The sequence below is a fragment of the Antedon bifida genome, chromosome 4 (assembly GCF_963402885.1).
Source record: "Antedon bifida chromosome 4, ecAntBifi1.1, whole genome shotgun sequence".
NCBI classification, from domain to species: Eukaryota; Metazoa; Echinodermata; class Crinoidea; order Comatulida; family Antedonidae; genus Antedon; species Antedon bifida.
Window position 1 is genome coordinate 5,304,718 of NC_136229.1, and position 21,910 is coordinate 5,326,627.

The 21,910-nt window shown below is 34.3% G+C and overlaps 3 protein-coding genes across 4 annotated transcripts in view; 2 read left to right on the forward strand and 1 right to left on the reverse strand.

Annotated features, from left to right (window-relative positions):
* The window catches only part of LOC144841618 (uncharacterized), a 136,042-nt gene that overhangs the window by 20,891 nt on the left and 93,241 nt on the right, over positions 1–21,910 (forward strand). The gene's annotated exons all lie outside the window — the stretch shown is intronic.
* The window catches only part of LOC144841591 (sterol regulatory element-binding protein cleavage-activating protein-like), a 64,595-nt gene that overhangs the window by 20,392 nt on the left and 22,293 nt on the right, over positions 1–21,910 (reverse strand). The window lies entirely within an intron of this gene.
* LOC144841440 (phosphatidylinositol 5-phosphate 4-kinase type-2 alpha-like) lies at positions 277–21,722 on the forward strand. Of its 2 annotated transcripts, XM_078697770.1 has the most exons (10): positions 277–545; positions 3,446–3,543; positions 10,449–10,545; positions 12,299–12,451; positions 12,666–12,851; positions 13,413–13,526; positions 13,639–13,885; positions 15,173–15,276; positions 15,859–15,951; positions 17,432–21,722. In XM_078697770.1, the coding sequence occupies exons 1-9, from the start codon at positions 426–428 to the stop codon at positions 15,937–15,939; spliced, it is 1,200 nt and encodes a 399-aa protein (XP_078553896.1). In that variant the 5' UTR covers positions 277–425; the 3' UTR covers positions 15,940–15,951; positions 17,432–21,722. The 2 variants fall into 2 exon arrangements, with proteins under 2 accessions (XP_078553896.1, XP_078553895.1); XM_078697769.1 differs by having other exon boundaries at positions 15,859–21,722.

Below are 21,910 nucleotides of genomic sequence, written 5' to 3' on the forward strand. Positions count from 1 at the left end.
ATGACAATTTAGTACGTTCCTCCTGCTTTCTGGTGCCCATTTCAACACTCGATTTAGTTAAATTAAATCAACAACAGCTCATTATTTAATAATTGATTCTAGAATTACTTTTAAAAATTGCCATCATCATGGTGAGAAAAAAAAATTTCATTCTGGAATAAACTTAATTTGTGACGATGATGGCAGCATTCAATTACAGTATTGTGGGTATTGTAATTTTTGTACACAGTATTTTATTTTCTAATGCTGTTCGCAAGTCTCATCAGCAGTACACGGACGCTGCCATCTTGTGATTGGAAAGAAGGGTGTAGGCCTAACAGTTGGAAAAACAAAACAAACAAGCCTGGGTTTGCCTGTTGCAAATGCGCCATTTCGCGTGTTTTTAAATTTCATAATATTGTGTGAACAACAAAAATATCTGCGCCATGTCGCAGGGATTGAAAAATATGAAGAAAAAGCACATCAAAGCTGTGTCGCAGAAAGTTAAGCTCTTCCGAGCAAGCGATCCTCTGCTGTCTGTTTTGATGTGGGGCATAAACCATTCGGTAAGTTGGTGTGATCACGTCAAGATAGTAGGTCCTAGGCCTAAATATTAATGGGTTTGCAGTGTGAAGGGTGTAGTCAAGGCTATGATTTAGTGGCTCATGACCTAACAGCAAATTAATTACCATCATACTTCTTTTATACTGTACAGACAGTATGTATATCAACAATTTTAATTAATTGTTTATGGCTGCCAACGAAAGATTTTTGTTGAGGTGATATGTATTGTAAGGAACAGATTTTCTAGCTAAAAACTAGGCCTAGGCTAGACTGGGCCTAACTATACTTGCTAGTGTAAGCTACTTTTTTAGACTTCTCTGTTAAGTCCTACTATTACTAGTAAGAAGTGCTATTACAAAGGCTCGGTCAGGTCAGCTGTACATATAATTTATTATTTTATATTCCCGCTTTGACTCAACGCAAGGACGTAGCCGTGCACTGACTGCAGATAATAGACCAATCACAATGTGATAAACCATCTAAACTGTCGCTTGTGATTGGTCAACTCACTTACGTTGCGTCCATGCGTTGCAACTAAGTGGCAACCAAGCTTTAGCATGTTTAACTGTGCCCCGAATGTAAAGTTTTCTATAGTCGACTGTCCAACAACAGAATCCTCCAATCAGCAGACAACAAATTATGCAACATACTCGGCAAATATATTTCAGCGAAATGTTAACTGTATCTTGCAGTGGGAGTTGTGATGCGCAACTGAGTGATGTTAAGCCTGCACAAACAATCATTTTGTTGGGATTCTGTGGTGTTTGCCAAACAATGTACTAATTCTAAACTAACATACTGTACTTGTAAAACATCTAGCAAGGTGGGAACTGCTAGCCATTTTAAATACTGTAGCATACAGTGACAATAGAATTCATTCCGGATTTTACAAAACAAACAATAACACATACATCACACATGCAAGACCCGGGGGACTCCAACAGCGAACTCAATCGCTTTCGATGGGACGTCCCAGCCTTATTATTATTTCCCAGTATTAGTATGGGCAATTTATTGTACTAATACCATAGTTACTGTTATGCAATTGTCAATTGTATGACCCACTATACGACCCCCGGAAAAGGTGCGTCATTTGTCCGATGTGCGTCATATTTTATGAATACCATGACGCATCCATGCGTCAAAAATGTGACTTACCTTTAGGTGACCATGACGCACCCATTTTGACGCACTGTGACCATGTTGTTTATGATATGGTGGGTGGTAAAGTGACGGACATTGTCACTTGTTCATTGATGTGACGTACCATCTAGGTTTTTTGATGCACCCCTGCGTCAGTAATTATTTGTAAATGACGCACACATGACGCACCTCTCCCGGGGGTCGTATAGTGGGTCATACAATTGACAAGTGCATTACATAACAATATACCACCCATTCACCATCTTCCTCATTTGGTAATTTGTACAAATTCCAGGACCAACATTAATAAACATAATTTTGACTATAATATAATCAACACTAAGCAATAAACGCTAAAATTATTAATTTACATTTAGTTCTATAGTTTTGACATGCAGATCATTAGCTTCCACAACACCACAATTATTATAGTCCCCAATGTATAATAGGCTGTCAGTGGTTTTGCTAGTAAATGACTTCATAAGCTGTTAAGGCTTCCTGGTTGAAGGGTTGTTATACTCTCCGCCGTTTCCTGTGTGCCAATTACAAGTACCATTTTGACTTTATGCATCGTCGACACCAATGTCAATGGTATTTTATATAGTACAGTATGTACTGTCTGGAATTGATAGGTTGAGGTTTGTGAAGTCACTAATATTTTCTATGGTACCTCCACGCTTTTTTGCTTATTTATTGTCGGTGACATTCAACAGGGGGAAACCCCACCACTAAAAATGGACTAAAACTATATCTAACAAATGTTATTTAAATTATAATATAATATAAACTTTATAAATACAATCACATACAGTACTGTACATTTATAAATTGTCAAAATAGCTACATCCACTTGCAGTACAACATTTGAATTGCAGTCAATAAATATTGTACTACTGGCACGATCCTACTCTCTTAAGTATGTGATACTGTACTGTAAATAATAATAATAGTAATAATAATAATAATATCCATATCAATCAACGCCATCCTGAATTACTCACATTTGTCCACCCTTTTGCACGTACCGATACTTTAAAATATTCGTCTATCAACAATTTTCCTGTTATATGGTCATCACTACCCCCCATAATCAAAGATCAAGCAGTTACTCTTCCTTTGAAAAATTTCCTGTCGAAATTGAAAAAATATCTGCTTGATAAACGCTAATTTTATTTTAATTATTTAGGTGTATTTAAAATTGTGTAACACAGTAATACAAATTAATTAAATTTTTTTAATATTCTGTTGTTTACATTTTTACCTTGTATGTTACAGGGGTTGCGGACACAAATGTGTTATGGCGCTTTGTTGCTGTCGCAACCCCTGGACCGCTTGTTGTCGAATAAAGAAATGAAAATGAAATGAAATGAAAATACAGTATACTAACTTGTTTTTTACCTAATTTACAGTAGTTACCAATCACAAAATACACATGAATGTCTAATAGAAAGTACAGTGTTTAAAAGTTACAGAGGTCATAGAGATATTTATCTCTATGCAGAGATTCAAATTAGAAACAACTTGCGCTACACAATTTGAATTACAGTCAATACATACTGTACTACGACCCTATGACGATCAACTCTCTTAAGTGTGGTACAGTACACTTGTTTTTCATCTACAGTAAGACCATCTTAAATTTACACTACAATAGTTACCCACCCACCACAAAATATGCATGAATATCTTAGAATAGAAAGTATTTAAATAAAGTTACAGAGATTCACATTAGAGATTTTTTTTTTCCTCTCTGATATAGATCAATGAATTGAATCACATAAACATTCCAGTTATGTTGATGTCGGATGATTTCAAAGCATACAGTAAGGTCAAAGTTGACAATCATCTATTTAACAAGTAAGTACTACATAGTCTATTTCGTGCCTACAGTAGCTTACCTGGATAAACCAACAATAGCCTTTTTCCACGAAGAGCGAAATTTACAGTAAACTCAAAAAGTAGAAGTTTTCATTGAACAAAATTCACTGAGTGAAATGGTTGCTTGTGAAGAGACTCACACTTGAGGGTATAGTTCATGGACTATACCATTTGTGGAGAGTGGATTCAATGAAAACTTTTCGAGTTATACAGGTATCTTGCTCTTTGAGGAGAAAGGCTATTGTTGGTTTATCCAGGTGAGTGGCACTCATAGACTACCAACACCACTGTAGGTTTGTGTATTAAAGGGGGGTTCCGGGTTTAAAATGAATAGCAAAAAATGTAAAATATATTTGTTTGTCTCTTGAACGGTAAAAGTTTCAATTTATATAAGCGCCCAGTGAAGCAGAACGAAGGCTGTGAAATGAGGCCAGATTACAAGTGCAGCTACGGCAAAATCACACTGTGGTTACAGAATAGGAAATTCGTGAAATGGTCAATCTTCCGACGACTCGTTATCATTAACCATATCAATTACTTTTGTAAAATTATACTTATCTGATGTAATTTTAGTCGGTCTTCCCATTTATAAAGTCAATTTTTTAATGAAAATCCATCAAAACAGTGAAAAATTAGATATGTTTGCACTTTACGTTTGCCGATTTTCGCACTGACTTAGGGAAAGCTTTCAAAATCAATGAAGCGTAACGTATACATTCCTGAGCGAGGAGAGCGAGACGACGATACACGTGCTCACTCTCTGCCCATGCCTGGCATCGTCACGTGATAAGCAGATACAATATACAATACCAAACTGGTCGGGTCGAGTATACCCCGTCTATAATCACAACATGAACGATGTACAGTATTTGATTGAAGGTCGACTCGACCTACCGGAATGGTATAGATAATATAGCTCGAATGAGAGAGTTGGAATATTTGTAAACATAAGTATTGCTAATTTTAAAAAGTGTAGCCTATAGTAAAAGGCCTGGTAGTATCAATTCGCATAGGGTCTACTACACTAGCTAGCTCAATTTTTAACTGGGCCGGATCGGCTAGGTCTCCTTCCTACTACCTGGTCTACTTGCTTGATGCAGTATCCGCTTTTTTGGAGAGTAAACTAGGCCTATTTTAGGCCTACTTATTAGACGATCGGGACACCATACGTGCGGAAGGCGATCGGACCTCGTTTTGCCTCAATATTTACAGCCGATTTTGTAGAATTTTTAGGGTTAGATTGTTTAGGAGTTTGGTTGATAGGATGGGTGTGGAATCCACTGAGTTTTGTTATTTATGGGCCAATCGTTTAGTAGTAGGCTAGCTAGGCCCATGATGGCCCCAATGTTTTAACGTAGCCATCGTGGCATGGAATCCCTAGTCAGAAATGGCTCTCACCCATGAATAAAATGATTTAGGCTAGGCCTAGCCTAGTACGTGAAGCCGATATACGATCTGTACTATTCGAGGTATAAAAATAGTATAATTTATGACTCCGTAAATCTGTACTACTAGTAAATTTTGTATTTCATTAAATGTCAAATAAATATATGCTACTACTGTTATTATTACACTTTAGGCCTAGCTTAGAAAATCTACAAAAAATGTATTTCACAATGATCGGGTGGTCGTCGTTTGACAGGGGAGAGAGCTAGAGATGCAAGTTGACAAACACAACGTACAAGCTTGACGTCGCGAGTTTGGAATCCACTGATGACGTGATTTTGTGAATATCTCATGAATATTAATGAGCTTCCCTAAGCTGCTGAAAAACAGACTTTCCATGAATTTACCCTAAAATGTATATAAAATTTAATTTTTTTAATTTCTCGTTATTACTTCTTCATTCTGACATGTCTATATTGTTATAATATTTTTTATTTAATAAATAAACGATATTTAAAAGCAATTTTAAACCCAGAATCCCCCTTTAATGCTGTAAGTAATTATACTTTTGATTACAAAAGGGCAATGTTACTAAGATAACTCCTTTCATCACTCCGGACAATTTGTTGTTACTTCAAACTGGATTGAGGTATCTGCTTTAAATGTTATTATGATGATAACATTTAGAGCCAATCTCTGTTATAATAATCAATCCCTCTTGGACCTGATGGATTGGGAGGGCCATAGGTGGATTCAGAGATCAAAGAGCCATACTGTAGGTAGATTCAGAAGTAGCTTTAGACACACTAGTGTAGCTTTAGACACACTAGGGTAGCTTTAGACACACTAGGGTAGCTTTAGACACACTAGGGTAGCTTTAGACACACTAGGGTAGCTTTAGACACACTAGGGTAGCTTTAGACACACTAGGGTAGCTTTAGACACACTGGGGTAGCTTTAGACACACTGGGGTAGCTTTAGACACACTAGGGTAGCTTTAGACACACTAGGGTAGCTTTAGACACACTAGGGTAGCTTTAGACACACTAGGGTAGCTTTAGACACACTAGGGTAGCTTTAGACACACTGGGGTAGCTTTAGACACACTGGGGTAGCTTTAGACACACTGGGGTAGCTTTAGACACACTAGGGTAGCTTTAGACACACTAGGGTAGCTTTAGACACACTAGGGTAGCTTTAGACACACTAGGGTAGCTTTAGACACACTAGGGTAGCTTTAGACACACTAGGGTAGCTTTAGACACACTAGGGTAGCTTTAGACACACTAGGGTAGCTTTAGACACACTAGGGTAGCTTTAGACACACTAGGGTAGCTTTAGACACACTAGGGTAGCTTTAGACACACTAGGGTAGCTTTAGACACACTAGGGTAGCTTTAGACACACTAGGGTAGCTTTAGACACACTAGGGTAGCTTTAGACACACTAGGGTAGCTTTAGACACACTAGGGTAGCTTTAGACACACTAGGGTAGCTTTAGACACACTAGGGTAGCTTTAGACACACTAGGGTAGCTTTAGACACACTAGGGTAGCTTTAGACACACTAGGGTAGCTTTAGACACACTAGGGTAGCTTTAGACACACTGGGGTAGCTTTAGACACACTGGGGTAGCTTTAGACACACTGGGGTAGCTTTAGACACACTAGGGTAGCTTTAGACACACTAGGGTAGCTTTAGACACACTAGGGTAGCTTTAGACACTTTGGAAAGATGTTTTTACCTAAAGTGCTTTTAAGGGGAGAGTGACTGTGGATTATTCCAGAGGATTGAAATATTTCAACCTATACCATCATGCACCATTTGCCTTGGTTCCAATGTTAATCATTTCTGTGCTTTTTATTTAGTGCTCATCATTGGTACAATCCTGTAGTAACATACTGCATACATGAACCAATTATATATTTTGTCAAACAGACAGTAATAAATGTCTAACTGTACAGTAATTGTTTTAACTATATATAACTCAAGGTTATTGATCAATATGCAAATGAGCTTAATTACGGATGGGTACACATCTGGGGTAATTGTGCGTACAGGTTTAATCCATGGACCTAAAATTAGTCTAAAAATAAATAAAATATTTCTATTTTTCAAGATAGTTTTCTATCTATAGATATAGAATTTTAGTAGTAAGCTTAAATTGTATTTCCCTGAAAATAATAACATTACTGGCTATATTAATAAATTATTTAAAGGCTCATTTTAAAAACATCAATATTATAGTCGTCTGTACTTTTAAGAAATTATAAACTAGCCCACACTGACGATTAGAATGATGTTATTGTTCTTATTGATCATGACGTCAGGTGATGGATGGAATTGAAAAAATATTATTTTTTATCAAAGACACCATAGGGTTATTCTATACATAGTTCTAGAATGAAAACCTTTCTAATTTCTTTTGTTTGCAAGAAAAATGTATGTTTATCTAATATAGTAATATGTTGATCGTTATCGTCCTAGTGTGTAGTCAGCCTTTAAGCTATTTTAAATTTAATATATTAAATCTATGATTATAGGTGAGGCAATGTACAGTTGGATACAGTTGAACCCCCTAGGGTGTTGTTAATCTCAGATTCTGTAGATGGTTATGTCAGAATACAGAGTACTTTAGTTAATGAAATATGTATCCATTTTTAAAAGGCAGTTCATCACATTTCTGGTCTACATATTATTATTTAAAATCATTTAACAAATAACTATATTTGATGATATCATTAAATGTTCAAAATTGTTCTTCTATTATTATTCACTTCAGTCTAAAAAAAATAAAGCTATCCATTCAAAACATGGAAATTAATGTATTTAACATTTTCCAAAAGTCCCGCCCCTCAGTTCTATTTAAAAAATATAACCAGGAATATGTAGCACAATAATAGTATACAGTTAGTAAAAAATCAAGATGTACAGTAATTTCTATTCAAAAGTACAGTTATCACAAAGAACTTAATTCTTTATTTTATAATTAATTATATATTAAGTAATGAATTGTTCTAAATATAGTTTTTATTAGAAATTTAAATTCTGTTTTATGAATTCTGAGAATTATTGACATTTCAGTTCACAATTAATAACTATAGTACTGTAATCCTATACTACAGTATAGTCTGCAATGCAAACAGATAACTACTGCTATAAAAGTACTGGTAATTATAAAATATAATTGAGAAAGATGATGTGTAAAAAAAATGTTTAAATACTGTGACCTGGAAAATGCTGCTGCCACCATGTGAACCTTGAATCTAATAAGCTGTTCACAAACCGAACGCCACCGGATAGCAATAAGCCTATAAAAGTAGCATGATCTCTTTCGTGCCTAGCTTACCTGGATAAACCAATAGCCGATGTTCTCCAGAGGGAGTGCTTAGATATGAAAACCCTTTTATTACTTCAATTCATTACACAGTCCAAAGAACCTGTGTGTACTACTATGAACATTTGTGAACTCTGAACCCCAAAGCCCTGGTAGGACACTGATTATACAGACCGTAATTAAAAACGTGTTAAGGAGTGATTAACGACAGAGTTATCTGGGGACATCCCCCCGGAACTTCCATTTTCGTTAACACACTCAGAAAGTGCACACTACTTAAGATAAATAAACTTGCTGTTTATGATGACTCGCAGTCACATTAACCTAATGAGTCAAAGTAAAGTAATCTACCACATTTAATGTTTGCTAATAGTTATACATACTGTAGTCATCGTGGTAAGACTAATTTAATAGAAAACCATATGAATGGTTTTAAAAAACAATCTCATTTTATTTACTCAGTACTTGTACAGTAGTTGTTGACTCACATTGAAGGCCAACTAAACAAATACATTATTAATATAATGCTTAAGATAAAAATTAATCTGATTTAATTTCTGATATCTAATATTTAATCGGCATTGCAAAATATTTGAGTTTAAAATACAGTAGGTAATTTAAAGAAAAGGTTTCACTTTGATGGCATATTATTAATTGTTGCTGACCTACTGTATGCTGTATTTAAAATGCTGTCTACACTATCAAACTGTCCCATATATGGTGGTGATATGCCCAAATATTGTAGTGTTATGACATCATCGTGTCCATATAAGGGCACATCACATACATTACTGTATGCTGTATTTAAAGCTCTGTCTACACTATCAAACTGTCCAAAACACTGTATGGTATTGATATGACATCATCATGTCCATATAAGGGCACATGTTTTTGTCGCATGAAGTTTGATAGTGTAGACAGAGTTTTAGAAATGAATTTAATGTTACACTTTCTTGAACACTGATTCATAGATTCAGTGTGAGCGTGATAATTTTCATCTGCTTTTTACTGGTATATTTTCTACTTTTAAATTTTTTAAAGAAAATAAAAAATACTCTAAATGAATATTAATAAATACATTCATTAAAAAAAAACCATACATATGCCTCTATGTCCTGTAAGGCCTTCCCTCTGATGCGACCATCTGTTCGAATTTTATCGATAAACTTTGCACAGTCTTTGCACCATAGTTTTGTCACCATAATTTTGTCATTTACATTAGATGTTTCGTAGCCAAACGATGTCAAATTCCATTGTTTGAACGTAGAAAGTTGAACAGAATCGCGTTTACCCGCCATGTTGACACAAGATCAAGAATTTAAGTGAGGATGGTGCGTTGTTTGTGAGTGATCGAAAGTAGTAAAAATCAAGCGTGCACAACATCATGTCAAAGATCGTAGGTGCGCCTAGCTTATCGGGGTTAGCCATAACAAGTAAATCGAGTGCACAACATCAAAGATCGTAGGCGCGCCTAGCCTATATCGGGGGTAGCCATAACAAAGATCGTTTGCGCGAATATAGACTGTGTGTTGTATTCGGGGTTAATTTTCTTATTTTTATATATATTTTTATGACGCACTCTAACAGGTTGGGGAGCGCTATTTTAGGCGCTCCTTTGATCTTTTTCAGGAGCGCCAAGGAGCGTCAGCGCCATGGCGCTCCTTTTAAATCAAGGTCTGTTGTTTTGTTGTTTGCCCTTGACCCAATTAACATTTTCTGTATACAGTAGACGCTCTTTGAATATTCATTACTACAGATGGTTCTCTGTTTAAAACTAGAAATGAAGATTCTGTGCCTGCCATACTGTATTATTAAAATGATTAGCGAAACTTTTTTTTGTTTGCTCCAATTTGCCATTGTTGAATAAAGATAATTATCTATCTTTTTTTATAATATATATTTTTTGTTTCTTTTTGTCTGTTTTGTTATGGCGTCCCTGACACAAGCATTTGCTTTCTTGGTGACGCCACCATTATTTGGAAATAAATGTTTATTATGATAATGATCTATATCAGTTACCAAGTTCTTCATTGGATTGTCATTGTCAAGGCCAAACAGATTTAACATTAACTATTACTAGTATTACTTTTAATATAGATGGATATTTTTTTCTCTATATAATAATATATGAATTTTATTTTTTTAAATTTTTTTTTTCCAGGGAAAATTTACCAAGCCATTTTAAAGTTAAAGAATACTGCCCATTGGTCTTCAGGAACCTTCGAGAAAGATTCAATATTAGTGATGTAGACTTCCTTGTGAGTATCAATTGTAATTTTTTTTCAAGTGTTATTTTTTGTTGATTTCACTAATATCCATTTCACGTCTGCATAAATTGTTAACAACTTTGATTTATTACACATTTTCATATACTGTATGTGAACCCTGGAAATTTCTCAGAAGGAAAGTGCAGTTACAAGTGCCTTATTTGATTTAATAATACTATGAATTAATACCAGGGCAATATACATGTGCGCAGTGAGAACTCGAAACATTTTGGAAAAAAAAAACAGGCCTCATCAGTGTGTTTGTCTGTGATTTTCCACAAAATTGTATTCACACTATGCAAATCTAGTTACAAGTTGTTACATTTTGCAGATGTGAAAAGGGCATAAGTGAAAATGCACTTTGTTGATAGTTGGCCAGTTTATTCATTTATAATGATACTGTAAAGTGCTTACTCTCTGGGCTGACCTACTGTAATATAAGTAATAATGTCTGCTTTCCCAGAAATTCTGGTTTTAGGCCTACTGTGTTTTTAATACTAGTTACTAAAAATAATTTGAGTACCCTTTAGACCTTTTGAGAGAGTTTGGAGTACTACTACTAGGCTCTAGACTATAGGTTTCCTTATATCATCTATACGCCATGGAGGTACCTCCATGCATACACAATGGTCTATCTATATTTATCTTTATCTTGATAACAAAAACGCTGTATAATCCTTTTCAGTCATACTGTAGCCACCAAAGTTGTATTACTGTCCATATCCTTTCCTGTTTTTCTAGAAATAAAAACCTCAATTGCCACTACCAAAACCAAATAGTACACAGTACTTCATTGATCTAAAATATGTGATACGCTACATATCATATTTGCATAATTTCATAGTTTAATTTTGTTCAATTTGAGGTGTCAAATATCAATTATGCAAGGTTACTGAGGTGTTTATTTAACACATTGTGGCATGCATACACCCACAACCAGGACCTGTCTCTCATCTACAATATTCAATTTGATTGTTCCAATTTTAAATGATTATAGAATTCATTTCCAGAGTACTGTAGTGTACTTCCTATTTGTTTTGAATTATCACAGTGTATTATGTACAGTAACCTTTCAATTTCCCCTTGTCACCTTTTTTTTGGAATTAACATTACTATATAGTATTAGTTAATTCCAAGAAATGTGACAGTACAATAATTTAAATGTGTAAATCTTCTCATCTCTCGGAAAAAATTTTCCTGAGTATCCTAGAAATGTTTGTAAAAGTGTTAAACTATCATCCATAATATTCATACAGTGCATAAATTTATTGTAACGGCAAATGTTAAGAGTGAGATGAGTAAAAATAGTATTATCCAATTTCTAGTACTGTATGGCAGATTGATCATTTTGTCCTAAGGAAATAATTGCACATTTAATACTGTATTTGTTTAATACTGTATTTGTTTAATAGTGTATTTGTTTAATAGTGTATTTGTTTAATAGTGTATTTGTTTAATACTGTATTTGTTTAATACTGTATTTGTTTAATACTGTATTGTTTAATACTGTATTTGTTTAATACTGTATTCGTTTAATACTGTATTCATTGTTTAATACTGTATTCATTGTTTAATACTGTATTCATTGTTTAATACTGTATTCATTGTTTAATACTGTATTCATTGTTTAATACTGTATTCATTGTTTAATACTGTATTTGTTTAATACTGTATTTATTGTTTGATACTGTATTTTTTTAATACTGTATTTGTTTAATACTGTATTTGTTTGCTTATATTGTAGAATTCTTTCACATCCTCTGCACCAGGGTACGATGACAGTTCTGGCAAAAGTGGTTCCAAGTTCATGATGTCCGCGGACAAAAAATATGTCATTAAAACAATATCAAGCGAAGAGGTTGGACTCATGCATGAACTGCTTAAAGCCTACCATAAGGTAAGATAGGTTGTTAACCCAGATTCGGTCCAGCGCCCTGAGAAAACTATCGCGAGTGTTGAGCATGCTTTCACATTGAGCACAATTTTTGTTATCAGATGTACCACTGTCATAATTTCTTTTCGTAACGTGAAGGCGTTATGACGTACAAAGATAAATGTGATACGTTGCATTTAGTTAAATAATGTAGTTGCTATGATTCGATATTTTTCAGTATGTTGTAGAAATCCATGGTGAAACGCTTTTACCACAATACCTCGGTATGTATCGATTGACAGTTGATGGAAATGAAACGTACATGATAATAATGAGGGGGGTTTTCAGTAGTACTCTGGCAATTCATCGGAAATACGACCTCAAGGGGTCAACTGTTGACAGACAAGCAAGTGATAAAGAAAAGGTTTGTATCTGTCAATTTCTATTTTATCTTTGTCTATCTTTGACTAAAAAAGCTCTGTCTACACTATCAAACTTATTTGACAAAAATCACATTTTGTTGTCACATAAACTTTGATTGTATAGAGCTTGACAGTAGCAATGACTATAGCTTTTTGATAGGAACATTACACTACAGTAGCCAGGTAGAGAAATTACGGTAGTAATCATTGACAGAACATTTGGTCACAGTTCATATACAGTGGCATAACAGCTTTGACCGCTGGCTAAACCCAGGGGCTCCAGACCTCAAGGGGCTCCAGACCTCAAGGGGCTACACAGCATGAACAGTCCAATCCAACTACCCAGAGCATTGGATTTAGTAGTGCCAACCTAGAGGCCTTTGCCCTGTGTGTTACGCGACTGTTTATATATTGTATTGTGTCAAATAAATGTGTTTTCACAGCAATTTCATTGCATTTACTTATAAAGGATGTGTTGTTTTCCCCTTTAATTTTAGACATTAAGTTTCCAATGTTTGTTTTTTTCAAGTTAGTACTTAATACAAATGACTTATTTTTTTTAGGCTAAAGATTTTCCAACTTTCAAGGACCAAGACTTCCTGAAAGAAAACAACAAAATATATGTCGGTGCTGAAGCCAAACAGAAGTTACTCACTACATTGGAACACGATGTAGAGGTGAATAAAAGCATAGTTGTTTTTTTTTATTGTATTTTTTTTTTATTACAATTACAAATTTATAGCTAGTCTGTGTAATGATAAATGTTTTAAATTCTTTTCTTGCAAAAAGTTCTTAGCCAAATTGAAATTAATGGACTACAGCTTACTAGCTGGCATCCATGATGTGGCAAAAGCCGAGCAAGAGGAACGTGAGAGGCTGGAAGCTGAAGAAAAGAATGGCTTCCATGAGGATGAAGACTCGGGAAGTGGCGAAACATTTACCCCTCCTGACAGTCCCATGAATGTGTCTCCAGCTCTCCTCTCATCAGGAGAGTGTGACCTTAGTGAAGACTTATATGCTATTCGAGCTTCTGATGGTATTTATTATTTTATTACATTATTTAAACTTTTTTTGAAATGAGTACACAGTACCATTTTGATTAATATCATCAATCGGGGAAATCACCCATTTTTCATAGTTTTTGCAAATTATATCAGTTTTTCTGCTCCCACATTGTCAGTAGACATGCACCTGCCACAGGCCCCTTGTTTAGCACTACAAATTGGCTCTCCCAATGCTGGGTAATTGCATTGGGCTGCTCATGCTCTGGTGCCCTTAAGCTCCAGGGTTTAGCCAGTGAGTGATCATATCTGTTACACCACTAGCCACAGGCACATTTCTATAAATGTTTTTTTTCCAATATTTTGGAAATTTACCAAAATGAATTCCGAGAAATATTACCTCTTATAGCATAATGTATTATATTTTGTAAAAATAATTGTGCTTGTGAATTCAGAAGGTCACTTTATGCTTCCTTTAGGCTACATGATCAAGATCCATTATCTTTATAAATATCTAAAATAGACAGAATGATCTACGATGTAAACATCTTCTTTGCCATTAGTTTGTATAAATTGCATTTACACTACGGTTAATCTTAACCTAAATACTTCCCTAATATCAATTAGTAGATACAGTAATTGATTTGTTCTATTTCAATCCATCATACTCGTCCATTAGCCGTTGATCTCATGAATATTCAGTATGCTAATTAGAACGCTATGGTCACTCAGCTGGTCTAATTTAATTTGGTTAGTAAGTCCCATAAGCTGTTTCCTTGCCAGAGATAATGATTGGAAGGTGCGTTTAATGAGCCAATGTGAATGGGCTTAATGAAGAGATTTTGTGCATGTGTTTTTTGCTGCCTTCATTATTGAATTTTAAGTCTATTTATAACCAAGCTGATGGCAATTAATGGAATGTATATGAGATGCGTAAAAGAAGTACAAATGTGATTTTGGTTTTTGTTTGCATTAAATATAATATATTGGATCAACAACTTAAATTTCCTATCACAAGATGCACATTATAACAATATTAACCATTTTCGAATATGTAACAAAAAGTCATTAAAATATTCATAAATTCAGTAGTTTTTGTAAATTTTTTTTACTGGCCGAATTTCGGTTTTTTCTCACAAAATCTTTTTTTTCTGAAATTTCCTCATTTGGAGACATTTTACTGTGTGGGGAAGTATATTAGCATTACGGCCAACCCATATTTTGGGAACACCCCTATTAAGGGACCCTGTTGTTTCACATTGACTCCCTATAGTTTAAAAAACACACTGTTATTTTAACAAATGATGTTTTTCTATTGACAGATTCACCAAAAGAAGAAGTCTACTTTCTAGGACTGATAGATATCTTAACTCATTGGGGTGCACGTAAAAAAGCTGCAATGGCTGCCAAGACTGTAAAACATGGGGTAAGTAGGAGACGGGCATAGAATCAAACATCTCACACTTATGGAATGTACAAATGAGCACAAAACAGTAGAATCTCCTGTGGGACTTTCCCCTATTACAGGGAACACTTGCCATGAAATGAACAAGGGTAACAAAATATGTTTTAACACTACTGCAAGTCCCTATTAATTATATTAAGTGGACATTTTGTTGGGTTAGGTGTCTCTATCTCTATCTCTGGCTCTATCTACACTATCAAACTTTATTTGACAAAAAAATATGATGTGCCCTTATGATGTCATATCAATACTATATTTAGGCATATCACCACCATATTTGGGCACATCACACTTTTTTTTCTTCCAAACTAGTTTTATAGTGTAGACAGAGCTTTATGGGGGTTCTACTGTACCTTTATAATTATATGCAACCAATTTGTACAGAGCAAGTTATTAAAATATTCTAAGGGAGTAAAATTTGTGCTTATGTACATGTACAAGATTTAAGCCAATTTATTTCAAGTTAGAATAAGCAAAATTACTACCGATTATTGTTAATAAGTTTACTGTATTGAAATATAATATTCTATCATTTCTTTATAGGCTGGGGCGGAAATTTCAACAGTTAAACCAGAACAATATGCCAAGCGATTCTTAGAATTCATTTCAAAGGCAGTTGAATAGCGCCACCAACGAGTGAGAGACTATGTTTAAATACTTGCCACTTAGTAACGAACAATGTTTCTATATACCACTTTATATATTGTCAAATTTATTAGCACAACTCTCTCTGTGATTTCGTCTACCAGTGTTCAACAGGACGTCCTGTGGATTGGACATTTTAAAAGCTTTGCGGACAACTAGTATTAAAGGATATCTTTAGTGTTAAGGACCAGATACTAATTGGTGATCAAATATTTGTTGCAAGAATTATCCTTTTAGAAATATAATTGAAGGAGTTTAGTGATGAATACAGTAGAATTAAATAGCGTCCTTTTTTATCACACACTGCAGTTTAATGAAGACAACATCTGGTGAATGTTGGTCCACACCAGATCTTCTATTGGTTGTCCATCAGCACTCAATAGAATCATTCTTTTATTTGGTCAAGTGAGTTTGGTACACACCAGCATTTAATGGAGACCTTCTGGATGTTGGCCAGATTAGTTTGGTACTCGCCAGCATTTAATGGAAACCTGGATTTTGGTACTCATCAGCATTCAATGGATAACTTGTGGATGTTGGTCTAGTGACTTTTTAACACACAGCATTCAGTGGATGATGATTGGTCCTCACAAGCATTCAATGGAGAACTTCTGGATGCTGGTCTAGTGACTTTTTAACACACAGCATTCAGTGGATGACGATTGGTCCTCACAAGCATTCAATGGAGAACTTCTGGATGCTGGTCTAGTGACTTTTTTACGCACAGCATTCAATGCAGACCTGGTTGTTCTAGTGAGTTTACTGCACACCAGCATTCAATGTAGACCTGGTTGTTCTGGTGAGTTTACTGCACACCAGCATTCAATGGAGACCTAAATGTTGGTCTGTTAAATTTTACTGCACACCAGCATTCAATGAAGACGTTATGGATGATGTTTGGTCCTCACCAGCATTCAATGGAGAACTTGTGGATGTTGGTCCAGTGATTTTGTACGCACAGCACTCAATTGTGACCTGGTTTCATCTGGGGAGTTTGGTCCAACCAACAGTCATTGGAGAGACCTGTTTAGTACACATCAACATTCAATGGATTTCTACAACTGCTGTGATGAATTGTCAAACATCAGAAAAAATATTTGTTGTACGGCCATATAACAATGGAAATGACAGCATATGACACCTAAAGAGCTGGTGTATCTTCACAATAAATTGTTTCTCTAAAAGTAGATAGGTTTTTAAATAAATTAGTAAATTTTCTGTGCATTACGATAGATATACTGTACCCTTATTACTTTTACAATGCAATGTAGTTTTCTACATTATTCTATCATTTTTTCAGGAGACAAAAGTGAGACCAAAAAAAATATGAAATCATGTGATTTTAGAGATAATATTCATGTTTCCATAAAAATGATTAAATATGTAATGTGCTTCGGATCGTCATTTAGTGATCAAATTTGCGAACTTTGTATCGAATTGTGAGTTTTATTTTCCAAACTTTTTTCCATAGGGTGCTTCCTTGGTATCTGTTATCCATATGGAATGAGTATTGACTTTATAAGAAAAGTGTTTACGTTGTAAAAAGTCGAAAAGATAGTACAGTAACATCTCCTAATTCATTACTTATGAATAACCTGTTACACCTATTTTACATTAAATTTTACATTTAGTAATACTCGATATTTTACACACACTGGGTCAACACCTGTGTTTTGTATTGTGTGCTCCCCCATATGTGTAAATTCCAAAGTTCACAGAAACACGGAGCACATGCTATACAAAACGAAAGTCTCATTGTGTGTAAAAACTTCAAGTTTTGCTAGGCGATGTGACAGGTATATTACAGACATCATTAACGTTTAAAATGATGTTTTTTGACTACCGTACCATTTGAAACTTGTATAATGTTCGCATGGGAGATATATGTGGACAAGGTTTTTATAAACATAACGATAACAATGTTCAATTATTAATGTTATGAAGTTTATATGTACTGTATTGTAAAGTATCAGATAGTCTATAACCTAAAAGTTTTGGTTTATGCTTACTTATTTGCATATAATCCTGTGGAAACAACTAAATAACATTATTTCTCCATTACTACTACTAATTGTGACATACACTACAGTAAATAGGAGATCACTGTTGACATTCTTTGTTGCTGTACGTACTGTTCCGTTTTTTTATAAATACTCATACATTTATAGAGTATGTATGTCACATGACCCACAAAGTTTTAATAAGTACATTCATCCATTCCTCTTGTGAAATAAAAAGATTTCTAATAATACAAATTATTTATAAAAAAATATAAAGATGTGTATTTTAAAAACCATTTTGTAAAAATATATTCTTGTTCTTTGTTGTGCTGAAAGACCTAGTTCTTCACACTATGCTATATTCACCAAAAAGCATACTGTAATATACCCATACTTGGATTTTCATCCTAAAATATTTGTGAATATCATTATCATATTTATATATTCTGGTTATGCATTATGATAGAATATGTATGTTCTTGTAAATATAATGCTTTATGAATATAGATACACTTATGACCACACACCCTCTTATCCAAAATTATCCTTGTGAAAGTATTGTATATTGTGTGCTTAAACAGTAAATACAGTAGTATGTTTTAAAACTAGAGAGTCAACTAAACAACAACGAAAAGTCATGTGGAGAGTACTGGGACCCTTCAAAATGGTCGCCTTATTTGTACAATACAGTTTTTCGAAAATAACTCTAATTGATAATAGCAATAGTATCTTGTAGGAATATGTTCTTGTGTTGATACGCTCAACACACTGTAATAGAAGCGTGGATGTGCATGAGTGATTAAGGCATGTGACTTCACACTGGCGTATCTGATTGGCCAATGTGATGTAGCCACATCCTTCTCCATGGCGGCTCTCATTTTGTGCCATGATTGATTTGACTCTCTAGTTAATCATAAAACCTCTGTAGTTTAAATCAATATACAGTATTTGAATACTGTAAGTTTTAGAGCAGCCTGAACAATTTTATATACTACTAAATACTGCTAAAAAGTTTTTAAAAAGTATATATTTTGGTATTAAGTTTGTGCGTTATGGTATAAACAAATAAACAAACCGAAAGCAGTTAACAAAATCAATAGACAAAAACAGTATGTTACAATTAAGATCTTTCGTTCATTTTGACCTTTACATAAATTTATATTTGAAATATTTAAATATTAGTATTATGATACTATCCTTTTTTAAATTTAAAAATTATGTTTTATTCAAAGTAAAAAACGTTATTTAACTATATGAGCAAGTGAAATAATTACTTGTACTAAAACCATCATAATAATCTTACAGAACTATTTTTAGAACAGTTGTTTCAGCCTTCAAATGTCATTAATGCATTTTCATCAGTTAATTGTAATTAAAATAGCATAATTAGGCTGTAATAATTGGGTTCTGTTATGCTTGGTGAATTTCCAAGTAGTTATCTTGTAGAGTTTATAAAGGAACGTGATGGAACAGACACAAGCGATCCAGCCACCCACTCATCCAGAGATAACCCAGCTAGGGGAGGCCCAACCAAGAACCCAGGGATGAGCAGCCAGGGACGACTCATCCAGGGATGACCCATCCAGGGGTGGCCCAGCCAGGGATGGCCTATCCAGGGATGACACATAGCCAGGGACTACCCAGCCAGGGATGGCCCAGCCAGGGATGACACAGGCAGGGACAACCCATCCAGGGATGACCATCCAGGGATGCCCATCCAGGGACAGGGATGACACAGGCAGGGACGACCCATCCAGGGATGCCCATCCAGGGATGCCCATCCAGGGATGCCCATCCAGGGATGCCCATCCAGGAACAACCCATCCAGGGACAGGGATGGCCCAGCCAGGGATGACACAGGCAGAGACGACCCATCCAGGGATGCCCATCCAGGAACAACCCATCCAGGGATGACCCATCCAGGGATAATACTATTATTACTATATAATTATTTTATGTTCTAGTCTGATCAAAGGTCCCTTTAGGGAATGTATGCTAAAGAAATTAGTAAGAAGAAAAGCTCAACATTTATCATGGTTTATGTTTGTAATTGGGTCCACTCACCTGATTCACCTCAACCTAAACAGTTTTTATAAAATGCACAATGTTTGAAATACATTCACCTGAGTGTGTTTAAAATACACAAACAGTTGACGCACACTGTAATCTTGTCGCATAAACCTTCCTTTTTTATTTTTAGTCCGTAGAGCTTCCTCGTCTCTAAACTGAAACATAAAACCAGACATGGAAATGACATTTTAGAAGCTCTTAAAATTTAAAGGCTGGTCTTTAATACTTGTTTTAATACTGTTTATAAATCTGTGGACAAGATATACCAATATACAGTTTGTTATTGGAGCAAAGATAGGGTAAATAAGTAGCTTAATAATAACAATGTTTAGAATGCTTATGTTTGTATGTAGGTTATCTCATAATATTAATAGCAACAAAATTATCAAAAACTGTGCAATGTAAATGAATTGATATCGTATAGAAAGTGCTTAATTTTTTTTGTTATAATGCAGTCGCCTATTATACTACTTTCACCCGAGACACAATTTCCAGAAGGCATTTTATAGAGTAGAAAATAAGTTGGAAATATGTTTTTTAATTTTTATTTATGGGATTATGATTTGTCGCAAATATGATTCATGATGAACGTCATTGCACAATGCATGATGGGACGTACGCGTCATGACGTTTGCTTCCAAACCCTTTACACCATGTGTCGTGTGCACTATTTGTGATAAACATAATGTTGACAGTATTACCTTATTTTCTAAATACCATGTGAGCCTATGTTGTTTTCTGTACATTGTTTCTGCAGGCAAGAGTTAAATTAATTTAACTCTTCCTTGGTTTCTGCAACTCATTTTATCAGGTTTGGTAAAAAAGAATTTATTAATTATCTATAATGTTATTTTTATTGACTCAATTGATGGAGGAAGTTGAGCCCTCTATACATTGTTTTTTTTTTCTTGTGTTAGAATTGAATTATTGGCAGGGTTGTTGGTCACAAGTTTGTATAAAATTCCACTTAGTGCACAGGATATAAACAGAATTGCAGGGAAAGGGGGAAAATAACGCCGTACCATATTGTAGTGAATTTCTTGATGTAATTATATAGAAAGCTATATTTCTATTATGTTGTGTTTTTTCTATTCTAATCACTGTACTACAATATAATCATTTTATTAGAATAAATTCAATTGTTATGAACAATTATTCAGTTGAATAAATTATATTATTTATTTAAATATATATTTTCATTAAATGTATTATTTTAACAAATTATATTATTGTGATATTATTTTTATTTGCATTATGCATATATTTGTTTTTTTAAATATTAAATTCTTATGAAAATTACAGACATTCACTTTTTAAGTAATACTATTATATGACTGAATTTAGACTTTTGTGTATAATTTGTATTGGAGTATTTGTAATATTTTTTACCACTAATTTATAGGTATTATCTATGCTTAATAGTCTTACACTTATTCAATTTATTGTCAAAATTACTCCATTGGTTATATATTATTTTCTACTTGTTCATTTTATGTTTATCATACTGTGAAAATGTAGTGTTTTACGAGATAATTACTTATGAAACATGGTTCCAGAAAATATAGAATTTTGCTTACTACTCTATGCTAGAAAGTAGTAAACGTTTGCATTTTTGAATGAATTATTATTAAAAATGATTAAAATCATTGTAAATTGATGCCTATTATTAAAAAATATAAAGTAAGATGTAAATCCGTTTCAATTTGTAATATTGTTTTAGTTGATGTTGTGAATTGCCTACTATATTATCATTATCAACAAGAGGCTATTATTAGAGCCAATAACAGTCCCGTGCGCTGTATATAACATCATAAACTATTGACCAATAAAAGGATTTCCTGGTTACGTCATACACCAAAGAAGAAGGCCACTCACTGAGC

Excerpts from the sequence above, each read along its gene's own strand:
- LOC144841440 (XM_078697769.1), top strand. The coding sequence starts at position 426 with ATGTCGCAGGGATTGAAAAATATGAAGAAAAAGCACATCAAAGCTGTG. Across the intron at positions 3,544-10,448 it reads GACAATCATCTATTTAACAA|GGAAAATTTACCAAGCCATT; the intron begins GTAAGTACTACA and ends TTTTTTTTCCAG. Across the intron at positions 15,277-15,858 it reads CCAAGACTGTAAAACATGGG|GCTGGGGCGGAAATTTCAAC; the intron begins GTAAGTAGGAGA and ends ATTTCTTTATAG.